Genomic DNA, 15,627 nt, shown 5'->3' with positions numbered 1-15,627 from the left:
GGTGCTCCACAGTGGCCCCTTGCCTTTGCTGCCTCTTCTCTTCTCTTCTCTCCTCTGGGTCCTCCCTGGGCAGGACCCAACATTTATCCCACAGCCTCCACAGATTTTCCCTCTGCTCAGCCCGTATTCGGAATTCAATTTATCTGCAGAATACTTAGCACTTAGAATATGCTACTTTTTTATACACATCTTCTGACTCTCCAAATGAAGCTATTGGGATGGAGCATTAAATATGTTTGATTATAAATTCGTCAAAATACAGTTTGAAAAAATTCAACGGATATACTGACCCAACTGCCCTTTCTCTCTGGCAGGCTTTGTTTTGTTCATGGAAAGGTGTTGGAATTGAGTGTCAGGGAGTATAATTTCTAACCCATATGTTCATTTCATGTCTGGTTTATGTTATAACCAGATTATGTTTAGGGATACTAATTTGCAGCATTTCGGGGCCGTGCTAGAATATCTCGTGGTTAAACTTACTCATATTTATTTTATCTTCCCAAGGGCTACAAAACTTTATAGAGGAAGCCTGATTGCACTCTGCATTTCCAATGTATTTTTCATGCTTCCATGGCAGTTTGCTCAGTTCGTGCTTCTTACTCAGGTATGGTGCTTACAGTTTTAAATGGAATTAAGCTCAGTGTGTTTGATTATGTGTACTCACTTGTGTAAAAATATAGAACTGAGATATTACATGATTCTAAGTCCTAAAATGTTTTTTAGTTAATACTTTTAAAGAAAGTTCAAGATAGGGAAATATGTAACATTTATGTATTAGTGAGTGCTCCTTATTGACTTACTAGTAGAGTGCCTTTATTGAACTCAAACTGAAGAGCCTACTCATACTTGTTATTCGGTGTTGCTAGTGTGCTTAAAAGAGGACCAGCGCTAAAACTTTAAGTATTTCTCTTAAATAAATGTACTTCTTTTATGAATAACACTGTACATTCTTACCCAGAGCATAAATGCACGCAGGATAACATAGGACAGAGAGCTAAACAGTTCTTATTTATAGAGCTCCCCCACCAATCTATAATTTATCATTTTTCTGTGCATTCTTGCCCCCTTCTCCCTTCAAATAGAAGTATATGAAGCAAGGTGAAGGTGCTTGCTGAGAGAGGGAGTGAATTGTGGGTGGTCTCTCCCTATGCCGCTCCCCGCCCCCAGCTACTTCTGCTCCCTCATTGTGCTTGCCATCTTCCTATTCATATAAAGCAGATTAAGAGTTGCTTTGTAATCTTGGAAATGTCTTGCTTGAGATATGAAGTTAAGACCTGGGTTTGATTCCTAACTCTGTCCACTAGCCGCTTGACTTAGACAAACTGCTTAACTTTGCTTAGTTTCAGTTTTCTCCGTTGTGAGATAGAGAAGATGAAAGAACCTACTTTATTGGGTTAGGATCAGATGAGGGAATGTATATAAGACTTAACACATTGCTGGTTCTTAGCAAGATGCCAGTAAGGTCAGCTGCTTTTATCATTATTTTTTTAAAAAGAGGCTCTATTTGTACTTCATTCTTTCTTTGATCTTACCTTTTAGGCTCCCTTGTTTCCTTTAGCTTGGTGACATTTTAAATGTGTCTGCTTAAATATGTCCCTGAGAGACACTCCTTAAGAGTCTACCCTTGTAGGCCTGCTGTGTATTGCTTGGCTCTGGGGTGGAAAGGGAGAGTTCCCGTTGCTTCCAGCTAGGGGTGCTAACCTGCGTTGTTGTTTTTTTTTGGGGGGGGGCGGTGAGTGGGGGAAGGCGTTGCACGGAGTGAGGGGCTTATGTTGAATAACGAGGCACACTTCCTCCCAGTTACCATGTCATATTAGTCTCATCCTTAGGCAATGCAGTGTTCCCCTCGGGTAAATCCCTGGTAAAGGGAAATCTTGTTTTTCTTGCTAATGAGAAAATTTGTTGTAGATCATTTTGGAGATAAATAACTTGATGAATGAAATTTTAAGTTCTGTGTTTAAGCATTCAGCCACTTTACAGCTCATTTGTACCATGTTTGTGTGGTAGGGGAAGCATGGAATTTAATCTGAGTTGCTTTCTCCATGAAGAAGGGTGGAGAGTCATTGTTTGACCGAGTAACTATATTTTATGAAGAGGTACATTGTTATCATTTAATCAATTAATTCATCTAAATAACTCCAGTACTCCTTGAATTCTTGGTAAATATATATGCAGGTTTCTTCAAAACTGTGAAGAAAGTTAAAAGTAGTGAAAATTATCCTTCTAATTTGAAATTTGATAAATTTGATTATAACAAGTACTTGAATATTTATATGAAAGAGAACACTAATGGAGATTCTTGTAAAGAGTGACTAATAAGCAGAACTTAATGCATTTTTACACACACACTCATTACATGATTACTTTTGAATTCAATGTACCTTTCCCAATTATGTATTAATTATCATACATTATAATTAAATTTTTATATTTTTTGATTGGGCAAGGCACTTTGTAATTGTACATGTTGACAGTAGAGTCACCCTGACATTATAATGAGTATTGTGTTGAATAATCCACAAAGTAGAAAATTTACATGGTTATGTAAGACAGCTGTGTATGGAAGGAAAAACATCAATATTTGCTATATTTATATATTGACCATATTCAATAGTAAATTGGCAGGTAAGAGAGAAACTAAAGAATTTCCTTTTAATATAAATACAAATCAAAGTGAGAAAAAACAAAAAATAATCTTTTTTTCATTCTTATAGTTATTCATTATGTATGTAATTTTTATTTATAATTTAACTTCTTAAATTTCAGATTGCATCATTATTTGCAGTATATGTTGTGGGATACATTGATGTATGCAAATTACGGAAGATCATTTATATACACATGGTAATGTTTTAAATTTTTTGTTTTTCGATTTACTTTGACCTTAAACTCCTTGTTACTATTTGTTATACACATGGTTGAAACTCATAATAGGATTCCATAACTAAAAAAAGTGTCATTCAAACATTGTGATATAATTAACAGACCATGTTTTAAAATAGGCCACCCAGAAAATTTTAATTTGGGTCATGTTATCTGGTTTGAGATTGTGCCTGACTTGCTACAAGTAAAAGAGAGAATTTGTGAGAGAGAAACATAGAATGGTGTATTATCCAGGAGCCTTCTGTTAAAATGAAGTGGAATGTTCATTTCTGAGCACCAACTATCCAGGCATGTGGGTTGTACCTGAGACTAGAACTACACAGATCCCAGCATCCATGTTAATCACATTCTGGGAGAATGGGGAATGCGAGAGCACAGAGGGTAAATAATGAACACAGTAAATGGACAAAGTATATAGTATTAGAAGGTGACACAGGACTGTAGAAAAAAAGAAAAGAACAAATCAAGGTACCTCAGGGCGATCAGGAGTGCCAGTCTTTTTTTTTTTTAATTTAATTTAATTTTTAATATAATTTATTGTCAAATTGGCTTACATACAATACCCGGTGCTCATCCCAACAAGTGCCCTCCTCGATGCCCATCACCCATTTTCCCCTCTCCCCTACCCCCCCCCCATCCACCCTCAGTTTGTTCTCTGTATTTAAGAGTCTCTTATGGTTTGCCTCCCTCCCTCTCTGTAAATATTTTTTTTTTCCCTTCCCTCCCCTCATGGTATTCTATTAAGTTTCTCAAGGTCCACATATGAGTAAAAACATATGATATCTGTCCTTCTCTGACTGACTTATTTTACTCAGCATAATACCTTCCAGTTCCATCCACATTGCTGCAAATGGCCAGATTTCATTCTTTCTCATTGCCAAGTAGTATTCCATTGTATATATAAACCACATCTTCTTTATCCATTCATTAGTTGATGGACATTTAGGCTCTTTCCGTAATTTGGCTATTGTTGAAAGTGTTGCTATAAACATTGGGGTACAGGTATCCCTATGCATCAGCACTCCTGTATCCCTTGGGTAAATTCCTAGCAGTGCTATTGCTGGGTCATAGGGTAGTTCTCTATTTTTAATTTTTTCAGGAGTGCCAGTCTTAGGTGGTGGGAGATTAAGATATCAAGTAAGTAGTTAGGGCAGGTCTTTAGGGAGAAGAGGAGAGGAAAGCAAAGATTGGAAGGAGAGGGAGTTAGCTAAGTAGATGTCATGGAACAGTTAGAACAAAGGTCCTAAGGCACTGGATGGTTTATTTTGATGAATGTTTATTCTTCAAGAGTATTTGTCATTGTCACTAATTTTTAAGATTTAATGTTTTCTTTTCCCTATAATTTTGATGTTATTATAATATGCCATTATTGTTTTTTATTCTCTATAAAAGGACATTATAATATATAGGGAAGTTTTGAGTACAGTTGTAAAATTAACAAGCATGAGCCCATCCTCTAACTGAAAAATAGAACCGTCATTACTTGGAAATCCTTGTGTGCCCTAGATACATCCCCCTCACTTCTCCTAGGGATAATCAGTCTCCTGACTTGTTAAATTATAACTAACTTGCTTTTCTTGGTGACTTTACCTTTTATGTATTCCTGAATAATATACCCTTTTTATTATAGGTTAGTATTGTTTTTAAGGTTTGTAAAAATGGTATCTGTTTATGAGACTTACATTTTTACTTAGGTTTCTGAGATTTTGATGTTACTGGAGTTCAGACGTTTGCTTTGCACTTTCCATTGTATAAACAAAGCACAATTTATTTACCCATTTTCTTGTTGAAAGACATTTAGGTTTTTTCCTCTTCTTTTTTCTTTTATGAATAATGCTGTATATTGTCACATGTACCTCCTGAGGCATATGTATTAAGAATTTCTCTAGGGTATTTACCTAACAGTAGAACTCCTGGGCAGTAAATTATATACATGTTCAGCTTTTTAATTTAATCCTGTATTGTTTTTCAAAAATGATTAGACTACCTCAAACAGTAATGGATAATATATAGCTCATATTATTGTACATCCTTTTTTTATTTTGTCTTTCGGGTGAGTATAAAATGGTATCTTATGGCCTTAATTTGCATTTTCCCTGATTGTCAATAAAGCCAAAGATCTTTTCGTGTTTATGGGCCCTTTGTGCTTCCTTTTTTGTGACGTTCCTATTCAAATCTCTTACCACTTTCTCTCTTATGCCCAAGAGAAAATGGCATCTGTTTTATTCACTGCAGTATAATCCACCATTTTCATTATTTATTTTATGCTTTTATGCTTAACTTGTTCCTGATTTGGCCAGCTACGTAAAGCTGGCTTCTTTGTCTTTCTAACATGTCCTCAAGCTTTGAGCACCTCTTAAAAGAAATTAATAAAAGCTAAGTTTCATCAAATGCTTTTCTAAAGTGTCTGTCTAGATGATCCTGTGTATATTTCCCTCTAATATGTTACTGTGGTAAATTATATTAATTGATATTATACAGCAAGAAACCTTGCTTTTATGGACTAAATACATTTTGCTCTTCATGAATTTTTTAAATCTCTTTTTTTTATCTCTTTTTAAATCTCTTCATGAATGGGATTAGACAGTAATTATCCTTTTGTTACACTTGCCTTTTTTCCCCCCAAACTGTTTGATATCGTTTTTTGTTTTTTTTTTGTTTTTTGTTTTTTGTTTTTACATTGTAGCAAAAATCAGAATAATTGTGTAGGGGCACATGGGAGGCTCAGTCGGTTACATGTCCAACTCTTGATTTCCATTCAGGTCATGATCTCAAGTTCGTGGGATCGAGCCCTATGTCTGTCTCTGCTCTGACAGGGTGGAGCCTGCTTGAGATTCTTTCTCTGACCCTTCCCTGATCGCTTAGTCTCTCTCTCTCTCTCAAAATAAATAAACATTAAAAAAAAATAATTAGCATTTAGAGTTGGTCAGTCACACGGTCACACAGGTGACTATGGGTAAGGTGTTTGACTCAATTACAGTTAAAAAAGTACTAACATTACTCAGGTTTATTTGTAGTAGAACCTGCCTTGGGTGAATGGTATATGGTTTATGATGTGACTTACTAACTACGGAACTAGTTTCTTACTGTGAAATACCTTCTTTCGTTATCACTTTACAAGTTCCTAAATCCCTATAGTTATATAAAGGAAAATAACTAATTATTTCCAAACAGAAATTTTTTCCATGTTTTTATTGTGGTAAAATATACATAATGTAACATTCACTATCTTAATCTTTTTAAGTGTACCCATCAGTGGTATTAAGTATATTCACATTGTTATGCACCCATTACCACCATCTCTCAAACTTTTTTCATCTTTCGAGATAGAATCTCCATACCCATTAAACAATAATTACCTATTCCCCTTCTTCCCCTCCAGCTCCTGGAAACCCCCATTCTGCTTTCTATGTCTATGATTTTAACTGTGCCAGTTATTTTTTTCTTAATGTGTTATTTTACTTAGCATGATGTGTTCAAGATCCATCCATGTTGATGCAAATGGAAGGATTTCCTTTTTTTATGGATGAATAATTTTTGCATTGTGTATATGTGTGTGTGTGTGTGTGTGTGTGTGTGTGTGTGTGTACGCACACAGACACATCACAATTTCAATATCTATTTATTCATTGATGCAAACTTAGGTTATTTCCATGTCTTGGCTCTTATGAATAAGGCTGCAGTGAATATGGGAGTACAGATACCTCTTTGAGATCCTGTTTTCATTTTCTTTCTTTGGGATTGCTGGATCATATGGTCGTTCTGCTTTTAATTTCCTAAGAAACCTCCATACTATCTTCCATAGTGGCTGTACCAATTTACATTCCCACCAACAGAAAACAAGGGTTCCTTTTTTCCACATCCTCTTCAACACTTATCTCTTGTCTTTTTTATAATAGTCATTCTAACAGGTGTAAGGTGATGTTCGTTGTGGTTTTGTTTTGCATTTACCTAATGATTAGTGATGTTGAGCAACTTTTATATCTGTGGGCCATTTGTATGTTTTCCTTAGAAAAATGTCTGTTCAGGTCTTCTGCCCATATTTAATCAGATTATGTGGGCTTTTGGGTTTCTTTGACTATTGAGTTGTAAAAACTTACATATTTTGAATATTAACTCTGCTAGATGGTTTGCAAATATTTTCTCTCATTCTGTAAGTTGCTTCTTCATATTGTTGATCATTTCTTTTGCTATGCAGAAGCTTTTTAGGTTGATATAGTTTCGCTTGTTTATTTTGCTTTTGTTGCCTATGCTTTTGAACTCGTGCAGGACTGTTTGTGTCTCGATGGGTAGCTGCTGTTGAGGTAAGAGCTGAAATGACTCAAATTAACTCAATTTCCCATTGAAGAGTTCTCCTGGAAGTTGTAACTCTTAATAGACTCCCGAGTTCCAGAACAGTTCCATCAGACAGATTTGGCCAGTGCAGTTGTTATTTAGGTGAGCAGACCTGCTATTCTCCCAGAATGCTCCAGCCACACTTGATGGTTTTTTATATCAGATTTATTCTAGCCCCATAGAATTTAATTGTAAGTTGTCTCTGCCTTTTCTTTCTGTGGTAGATTTTATTTAAGATTGGAAGGAGGGGCGCCTGGGTGGCGCAGTCGGTTAAACGTCCAACTTCAGCCAGGTCACGATCTCGCAGTCTATGAGTTCGAGCCCCGCGTCAGGCTCTGGGCTGATGGCTCGGAGCCTGGAGCCTGTTTCTGATTCTGTGTCTCCCTCTCTCTCTGCCCCTCCCCTGTTCATGCTCTGTCTCTCTCTGTCCCAAAAATAAATAAAAACGTGGAAAGAAAAAAAAATTTTTTTAAAAAAGATTGGAAGGAATATTCCCTGAAAGTTTGGTGATATTGCCTATTAAACTATATGGACCTGTTGTTTTCTTTGTGGACAGATTTTAAATTACTGATCTAACTTGTTTCATGATAATAAGACAGTTTAGATTTCTTTCTTGAATAGTTTTTTATAACTTTTGCATTGCTAGGAATTGTCCCATATCATCTAAGTTTTACAGTTCACTAACATAATGGGGCACCTGGGTAGCTCAGTCCATTAAGCGTCCTACTCTTGGTTTCAGCTCAGATCATGATCTCATGGTTCATGGGGGCTCCTGCGTCAGCACGGAGCCTGCTTGGAATTCTTTCTGTCCCTCTCTCTCTGCTCCTCCCCTGCTTGCACTCGCTTGTGTGCTTTCTCTCTCTCAAAATAAATAAACTTAAAAGTTCACTAACATAAGTCATTCACAGTGTTGTCTTATTTTTTTTAACCTACTAAAAATACAGATACTCAAAAAAAGACAAATACTAAATAATTTGTAATAATCTCTATTCTGCACCTTTTAAGTTCTTAATTGTTTTTTCAAATTTTCAAATTTTTTTCCTCAAATTTGAATTCACTGATGTTTTTGAGCAATGAGTTGTTTGTCAAACATTTCCTGGGTTCTAAGGATAGAGCAGTGAAAAAAACAATAAAAAGAAAGAAACCCTTCCCTTCTAGAGCTGGTATTCTAAATTTTTTTTTAAATTTTTATTTATTTTTGAGAGAGAGAGACAGAGTGTGAACAGGGGAGGGGCAGAGAAAGGGAGACACAGAGTCCGAAACAGGTTCCAGGCTCTGAGCTGTCAGCCCAGAGCCTGATGCGGGGCTTGAACTCACAAGCCATGAGATCATGACCTGAGCCAAAGTTGGATGCTTAACCGATGGAGCCACCCAGGCGCCCCTGGACCTTGTGTTCTAGAGTACAAAGAAAGCAAATATGTAAGATAAACAATATGTTAGTTCCAAAGGTATTAGGAAAAGAAAGCAGACAAAAAATGTGCTGAGTGTGTACTGGAGGTCAGAATTGAAAAGGGTGCAAAGATAAGGCCTCACTGAGAAGGTTACATAGAGATAGCTGAGGGAGTGGAGGTAGCGTCTGTTAGGTTAAGAGAGACAGCGGGTACGAAAGCTCTGAGATGGGGGTGTCCCCGGTATGTTCCTGCATGTCCAAGATGTGGCTGGATTGGAGTGAGATGGGAAAGGTAATGTGAAATGAGGTTCCAGGTGTTAGTGGGGAAGGCCCTAGAAGTTCCATAGGTGTTTGTAAGGCCTTTGGCTTTCCCTTAAAGTGACAATCAAAGCTTTTGGAGGGTTTGAGCAGGGAAGTGACCAGACTGGCTGCTGAGGTGGGAATGGATCGCAAATGTCTCTGCAGACCTTTAGGACCTCCTTTTTTAATACTGCCTTAATTTTTTTCTTGAATACCCTTGACATGGCTTTACCTGATTGTTGGTTATGAATCTGTTTATTCAAAGTGATGTTATTCTGCTAATTTTTGCCAGAATTGATTGGGAAAGTTTAGAATTAGTCTTAAATTTTAGCACTTATGGGAAAAAGATATTGTCATAAAATTTTGAGAATTTGGCTCCTTACCCATTTAGTAAGTGTATGTGAATAATGTACCATGAAAAGTTAAGTTCGTTCCAGGAATGTGAGAAAGGTTTGACATTAGAAATTATATTAATATAATTTATCACATCAATATATTTTTAGAAGATCAACAATATGATCACTTCCTGTGATGCTATAAAGGTATTTAATAAAAGTCAATATCTATTTCTTATTTTAAGATCGTAATCAAATGAAAATAGATGGAAATTTCATTGAAATTAAAAAATTTTTTTTAATGTTTATTTATTCAGAGAGAGACAGAGCATGAGCAGGGGAGGAGCGGAGAGAGAGGGAGACACAGAATCCAAAGCAGGCTCCAGGCTCTGAGCTGTCAGCACAGAGCCCAACACGGGGCTCGAACTCACAAACCGTGAGATCATGACCTGAGCCAAAGTCGGTCGCTCAACCAACTGAGCCACCCAGGTGCCCCTTCATTGAAATTTTAAATATATACATATACTTCAAAAGCTAGTAGCATCACACAAAATGATGCATCAATAGAACTATTCCCATTAATGCCAGAAGCTTGACAGATAATGCCTGTTGTCACTTTTATTACTTAATTTTGTTGAAAGAATATCAAACAATACAATTGATTAAAAAATAAGACTTTCAAAAATAAAGGGAAGACAAAGAAATATTATTTGCAGGTGATATGATTTTGAATACCTAAAAAAACAAAGTTAATAAACTACTACTAGAAATAATAAAAGATTATATTCATTTCTGTATATTTACCATAATTTTTTTATGCAGTCAGAAAACATGATGAAAAAATATTCCTGATAGAATAGCAACAGAAATAATATACTTTGAAGTAAACTTAATATGCTGGATCTATATGAAGAAAATTTTATACTCTGCTAATGAATAAGTATAGGAACACTTAGAGAAATGGAAGCAATGTGGTATTTTTGGATCTAAAGATTCAACAGTTGACAGATTATAGCTATAAATATGTGATATATATTATTGAATAAAACAGTTCTAATAAAAATGTCAGTTTTGAAACTTAAGCTGATTCTAAAATTCAGATAGAAATTCATATATATGGCTCAAAAAGAAAACTTCTAGAAGAAAACATGGATTATTTTATTTTTAAAGCTTTTCTGATAATGGAAGACCTAAAGGAAATGAATGATAAATTTGATGATCATAAAAATTTGGAAAACAGTCATAATACAGAAATGCCCCAAAGATAAAAATGAACTGGGAAAAATATTTACAGTATGTTTGTTTGATAAGGAGAGATTTTTTTCATAATATATAAAGAGAGCTCTTAAAGAAAATAACTGAAACCCAGTAGAAAAATGGGCAGTAGGGGGGCGCCTGGGTGGCGCAGTCGGTTAAGCGTCCGACTTCAGCCAGGTCACGATCTCATGGTCCGGTCCGGGAGTTCGAGCCCCGCGTCAGGCTCTGGGCTGATGGCTCAGAGCCTGGAGCCTGTTTCCGATTCTGTGTCTCCCTCTCTCTCTGCCCCTCCCCCGTTCATGCTCTGTCTCTCTCTGTCCCAAAAATAAATAAAAAACGTTGAAAAAAAAATTTAAAAAAGAAAAATGGGCAGTAGGAATAAGCAATTCAGACACACAGTAACAAAAACAACAAATAGAAGAAAAGATGGTGCATCTACCCAGTATTAAAAGAATGGAAAAGTGAAATAATGAGGCAACATTTTTCTTGTATTAGCTTGTCAAACAGGGGCATCTGGGTGGCTCCATCGGTTGACCGTCTGACTCTTGATTTCGGCTCAGGTCATCATCTCCTGGTTCGTGAGTTTGAGCCCCGAGTTGGGCTCTGCACTGACAGCACGGAGACTGCTTGGGATTCTCTGTCTCCTTCTCTACCTTTCCCCAGCTTGCATGCACACTCTCTGTCTCTGTCTCTGAATAAATAAACTTAAAAAAAAAAAAAAACAATCATTCTCTCTGAATAACTTAAAAACTTAAAAAAAAAAAAGATTGTCAAACATTTAAAAGAATTGGCAGGAGTGTGTATCAGCAGGAGCTCTCATATCCCATTGATGGAGGGTAAATTGGTACAATATTTTTTATGGCAACAAAAATAAAATAATTTATCTCACGAGTGTTGGACATGTATATAAGATATACACCTAAGGATGCTTATCATAGCGGTGTTTGCAACAGGAAAAGCAAAATAGCAGCAAAATAAAACTGGAAGGTACTTACCTGTTCCGCAGTAGTCATAGGACTGTTCAGTAAATTATGGAACCACTTTAGAGTGGTGTACTTTTTTCAGTTATTCAATGGAATGAATTAGATTGATTTAGATTCATGGAAAGCTCTCGGAAACAAAGTCAGAGTAAAGCAAGCAGTAGCATAGCTTATGGGCCAAGTTTCCATTTGTGGTTTTTAAAAAATACAAACTGGAATTTGTACATGTGACTATGTGGAAGGATGCACAGGAAACTGTTGATGGTGGCGATCTTTTGGGTTTTGAAGTGTGGGATAGAACATGAGCTGCTTTCATTGTCTGTTCTCTTGTGAATGGTTTGAATTTCATCATGGGCATGTGCAATTTTAAGAATAAAAATCAGTGTTTTTTATGTGCATTAATTATATTTTTCTTGGATTTTTCCAGATTTCTCTTGCACTTTGTTTTGTTTTGATGTTTGGAAACTCAATGTTATTAACTTCTTATTATGCTTCCTCTTTGGTAATTATTTGGGTAAGTGCCTCTTAAGTATATGGCTGTTTTTGAAACTAATGACTGACCAGTTTTTTTAACCACTGGCTTGGGATTCATGAGTTATTTTCTGTAAGAATCACCTGAGGTGTTTTAATGAATTCATCTATATGTGATAGAGTATTCCAGTACTCACTTTTCAAACAGGAAAGAAACAAAAGAGTTAATACTGGAAAACATAGCCCCTTGCCTCATACCTCTACTTTGCCCTTTCTCCTTCCTTGTCTTTTCTGTCACCTAAGTTTTGGTCCCAGGTTTCACTTGAGAAAGGTTTCACGCTTTCTTCTTGTTCTTGTTTCCTCCCCTCTTTGCAGTTTTTATCCTATTCCTACTCCACTCACTGACCCCCTTGCCTCCCTGTGGCACTTCGCAGTAGTCTCTCCTGGTTTTGCTGTGATCAGAGGTGTGGGGCCCTGGGTTCTCTTAGTTTTGTTTTGTTTTGTTTTTTTTTCCTGTTCTATTTTGCGTGAAATATTTAGATAGTTTCAGTCAGGTGATGATTCAGTTGTATTTTGCTAAGTCACTACTGAGAGCAGGTTGAGATTATTGGGAGACTGTCTGCTAGAATTAGAACAAATGGTGAAAGGTCGTCTAACTCCTTCTGCCACTTTTGGCAGGATGACCTTCTAAATATAAATCTTCCTAAATTTAAGGACTTCCAGAGGTGGGTATGCCTTTTTTATTCATGGATCTCACCATTATAATGTTTAGTGTACCTAAGAGGAAAAATACTATTCCTGTGTTTAAAAGTGCATGTGCTTTAGCATTAGGCTGCTTTCCTGAAGACAAAAGTGTATTGTACTCTCTTAATTGAAATATATTCTCTTTGAATAATTGTTTAAGTTACTCAGATTATTTTGGCTTTCTTGATTTCTAGAACTCATGAACAAATTGGGAACTTCCTATTTCTTTGCCCCATTTCACAAATAATACTTAAGATCCTTTTCCCCCAGAAATATGCCTCTTCCCACTCTGGACCACGCGCTACCCTTTTTCAGGTTGTGTGGCTCGAGTATACTTAGTTGCAGGTATAAGTAATTAGCATATGGTGATGCTGCCTTTTCAACAATGACAAAAAAAATCACTAAGTGAGTTGCTGTAGTTTGAGATTAATGATAGTTCTTACAGTCAGTGAACTCTGTTTCTAATCAGGAAATGTTAACAGTGTACTCAGTTCTATATTTTACATGTGTGCACAGGCAAGTCCTTATCACTTATATTAAAGCACATGACTCTTGGTACTTGTATTCAGGTACCAATAAAATCTAACCTAAGTACATTTTACAGGAAACTTCAGTTCAGTCCAGGACCCACAGTGTGTCAAGTTTCCTTTTAGCTGCTTGACACTGAGGTGTGTCTTAGGTATGAATTAAGTGTATTTATGTATATTTCCTATTTGGGTGTGTATAAAAATAAATGATGCCCACAGTTACAGAATATAGCGTATTTATGCATATTCAACTATAAACACTCATTTGCCTATTTTTATTTGTAGTTATCACTTTGAAACCTGAATCCTATCACCTGTTGTGTTCTCAGATATTCAGAAACTTCTGAAAAGATTTAATTTGGATTCATGTATTTATTTATGTTTTGATCTGTAGCCGTACTTTTGCCAAGTTGCAAGTGCATTTAGCCCCCTATAGGTAATATACTTTGGGAGTCTATTCATGTCCAGGAGAGAGTGAAGATTTGATAGAGGAGAAGTATTTGGTTGGTCCACTAAAAACTCATTTGTAGTTTATTCTAAGAGTTGATAATATTTAACTTAAGTAAAATTTTATGACTATAAAATACTGTCTAAAATTCTGAAATTATTATATACTTTATATATGTTATTATACTCTATTATATATTATATTGATTGTAAAATCAGTTGTAGAAATGTATGGTAATTTGTTTTCAATTTTACAAAGTCACTAACTAACCTAATCTACTTTGGATAAAATAGGACTGTTGCTTAAAGTCATCCAATGCTATATGGAACATTGACAATGTGCTGAGTTTTAGATTCTAGAGAGTCTTATTATAAGTGGTTTTTGGTGCTTGAATTTATGTGTATAAGTATTAACTGCATGCTGTGTTATTTTCTCCATGAAGGGTATACTGGAAATGAAACCACATTTCCTGAAAATGAATGTATCTGAACTTAGTTTATGGGTAAGAATCAATCTATTTGAATGTGTAAGTTTTTCCTTCTCTAAAATGTATCTTTGATTTTATGTTTTACTTTTAAGGAAATTATCTATTTTTATGTAATGCAAGATATCTAACAGCTTTATGACATAATTAGGGCTCAATTTTAATGGGCCAAATTGCCGTTTTCATGTGGCAAGTTAAAATTAATATTGGATAAGTGAAGAATTCTAGTTTTACTTATTTTATCACCCATGTTTGTTTCTGGGGAGCAGTGCGTGTGTAGAAACTGTTAGTACAGAAGGAATTTAACTGTAATTCCGTATAAATCTCCTATAATTATTATAATGTTGATAATATTGTATGTATATATTTTTATTTTTGGTGATTTTGGAGTAGCATTCTTTAAGCTGCATTGTTTAGCATTTTTTTTCTTGGGTATGGAGCTAGTTATTTCACAGTTGATTAAAGCATTTATATTTTTCTTCCTCCATTATATGCAAGGAATGGCTATCAGAAGCATCAATTTATTTTTGCTTTATTATGTTTTTCTTTTGTAGGTTATCCAAGGATGTTTTTGGTTATTTGGAACTGTCGTACTCAAGTATTTGACATCTAAAATCTTTGGCATTGCAGACGATGTAAGTGCATTGTTGCTTAAACTTGAAAGACTTTAAAAGAATCAGACAGGCTAAGAATGAATTATCTGAGTTATTAAAGTACCACTATTGAAGCCAGATTCTAATGTGATGTCTATTTACTTATTTTTTTTTTATCTATTTACTATAATAGAAAGTAAATGTGACTCTGTGTATAGTCTCTATTCTCCAATATCAATTTCTTGACACAGTTCTGTTATTTTATCCTTCTGTATCATAAAGATTTTAAAATTTTAAAGCAAGAAAGCTCTAGAGTCCTAAGCTCAAATGTTAAGGTCCATATAGTCATTTTTCTCTGGTTTCTTCATAATTCCCCTTGGTAACACATCAGTATGCCATCTTCAGAGCCTCTGAATCTATAGACTGTATTATAGCCTCATTCCTCCCATCCCAGGTTTCCCAGTCAGTGCTTGTGAAAGGTTTATTTATAATTTATACCTAATTTATACCTAAATTATAGGTAATTTATAATTTATACCTAAATTATAGGTAATTTAATCCAAGTGAGCCTTATTGAGAAGAGAAGGGTTTTTCTTGTCTGTTCTGTTTTGGTATCTGGGTAGGATGGAAATCTGCTTTATAACTTTAAGGATTCCTCCTTGCATAATTTTGCTTTGCCTATTTTATTTTGGTGTTTTAGTAAACACATTAATTAAAAAAGAAGCAACACAGCAACCAGCAAAAGTAAACCATGTACTTTTTTCTGTAATTTATTTTAACAGGCTGTCTTTCCTCTATCCATAATAGATTAAAGCTGTAGTTTTGACACTGGGTCTTGTGAAGTCCTGAGACTTCCAAGGAGTTTTCCGTGGGCTCCACC

At 35.5% G+C, this 15,627-nt stretch overlaps 1 protein-coding gene across 5 annotated transcripts in view; it reads left to right on the top strand.

The window, feature by feature from the left end:
• Positions 1–15,627, top strand: part of DPY19L1 (dpy-19 like C-mannosyltransferase 1) — a 97,175-nt gene that overhangs the window by 53,312 nt on the left and 28,236 nt on the right. For 4 of the 5 annotated variants that reach the window (XM_023250497.2, XM_023250496.2, XM_023250495.2 and 1 more), the window contains exons 9-13: positions 505–604; positions 2,767–2,844; positions 11,908–11,994; positions 14,113–14,172; positions 14,709–14,789. In XM_023250497.2, coding sequence (XP_023106265.1) covers positions 505–604; positions 2,767–2,844; positions 11,908–11,994; positions 14,113–14,172; positions 14,709–14,789 — 406 coding nt within the window. The remainder of the gene's footprint in view (positions 1–504; positions 605–2,766; positions 2,845–11,907; positions 11,995–14,112; positions 14,173–14,708; positions 14,790–15,627) is intronic. The other variant, XM_045052596.1, reaches the window with a different exon arrangement.

Source organism: Felis catus, chromosome A2 (genome assembly GCF_018350175.1).
Source record: "Felis catus isolate Fca126 chromosome A2, F.catus_Fca126_mat1.0, whole genome shotgun sequence".
Lineage (NCBI taxonomy): Eukaryota > Metazoa > Chordata > Mammalia > Carnivora > Felidae > Felis > Felis catus.
Note: the sequence above shows the minus strand (reverse complement) of the source record. Positions and strands in the feature narration are given on the sequence as shown.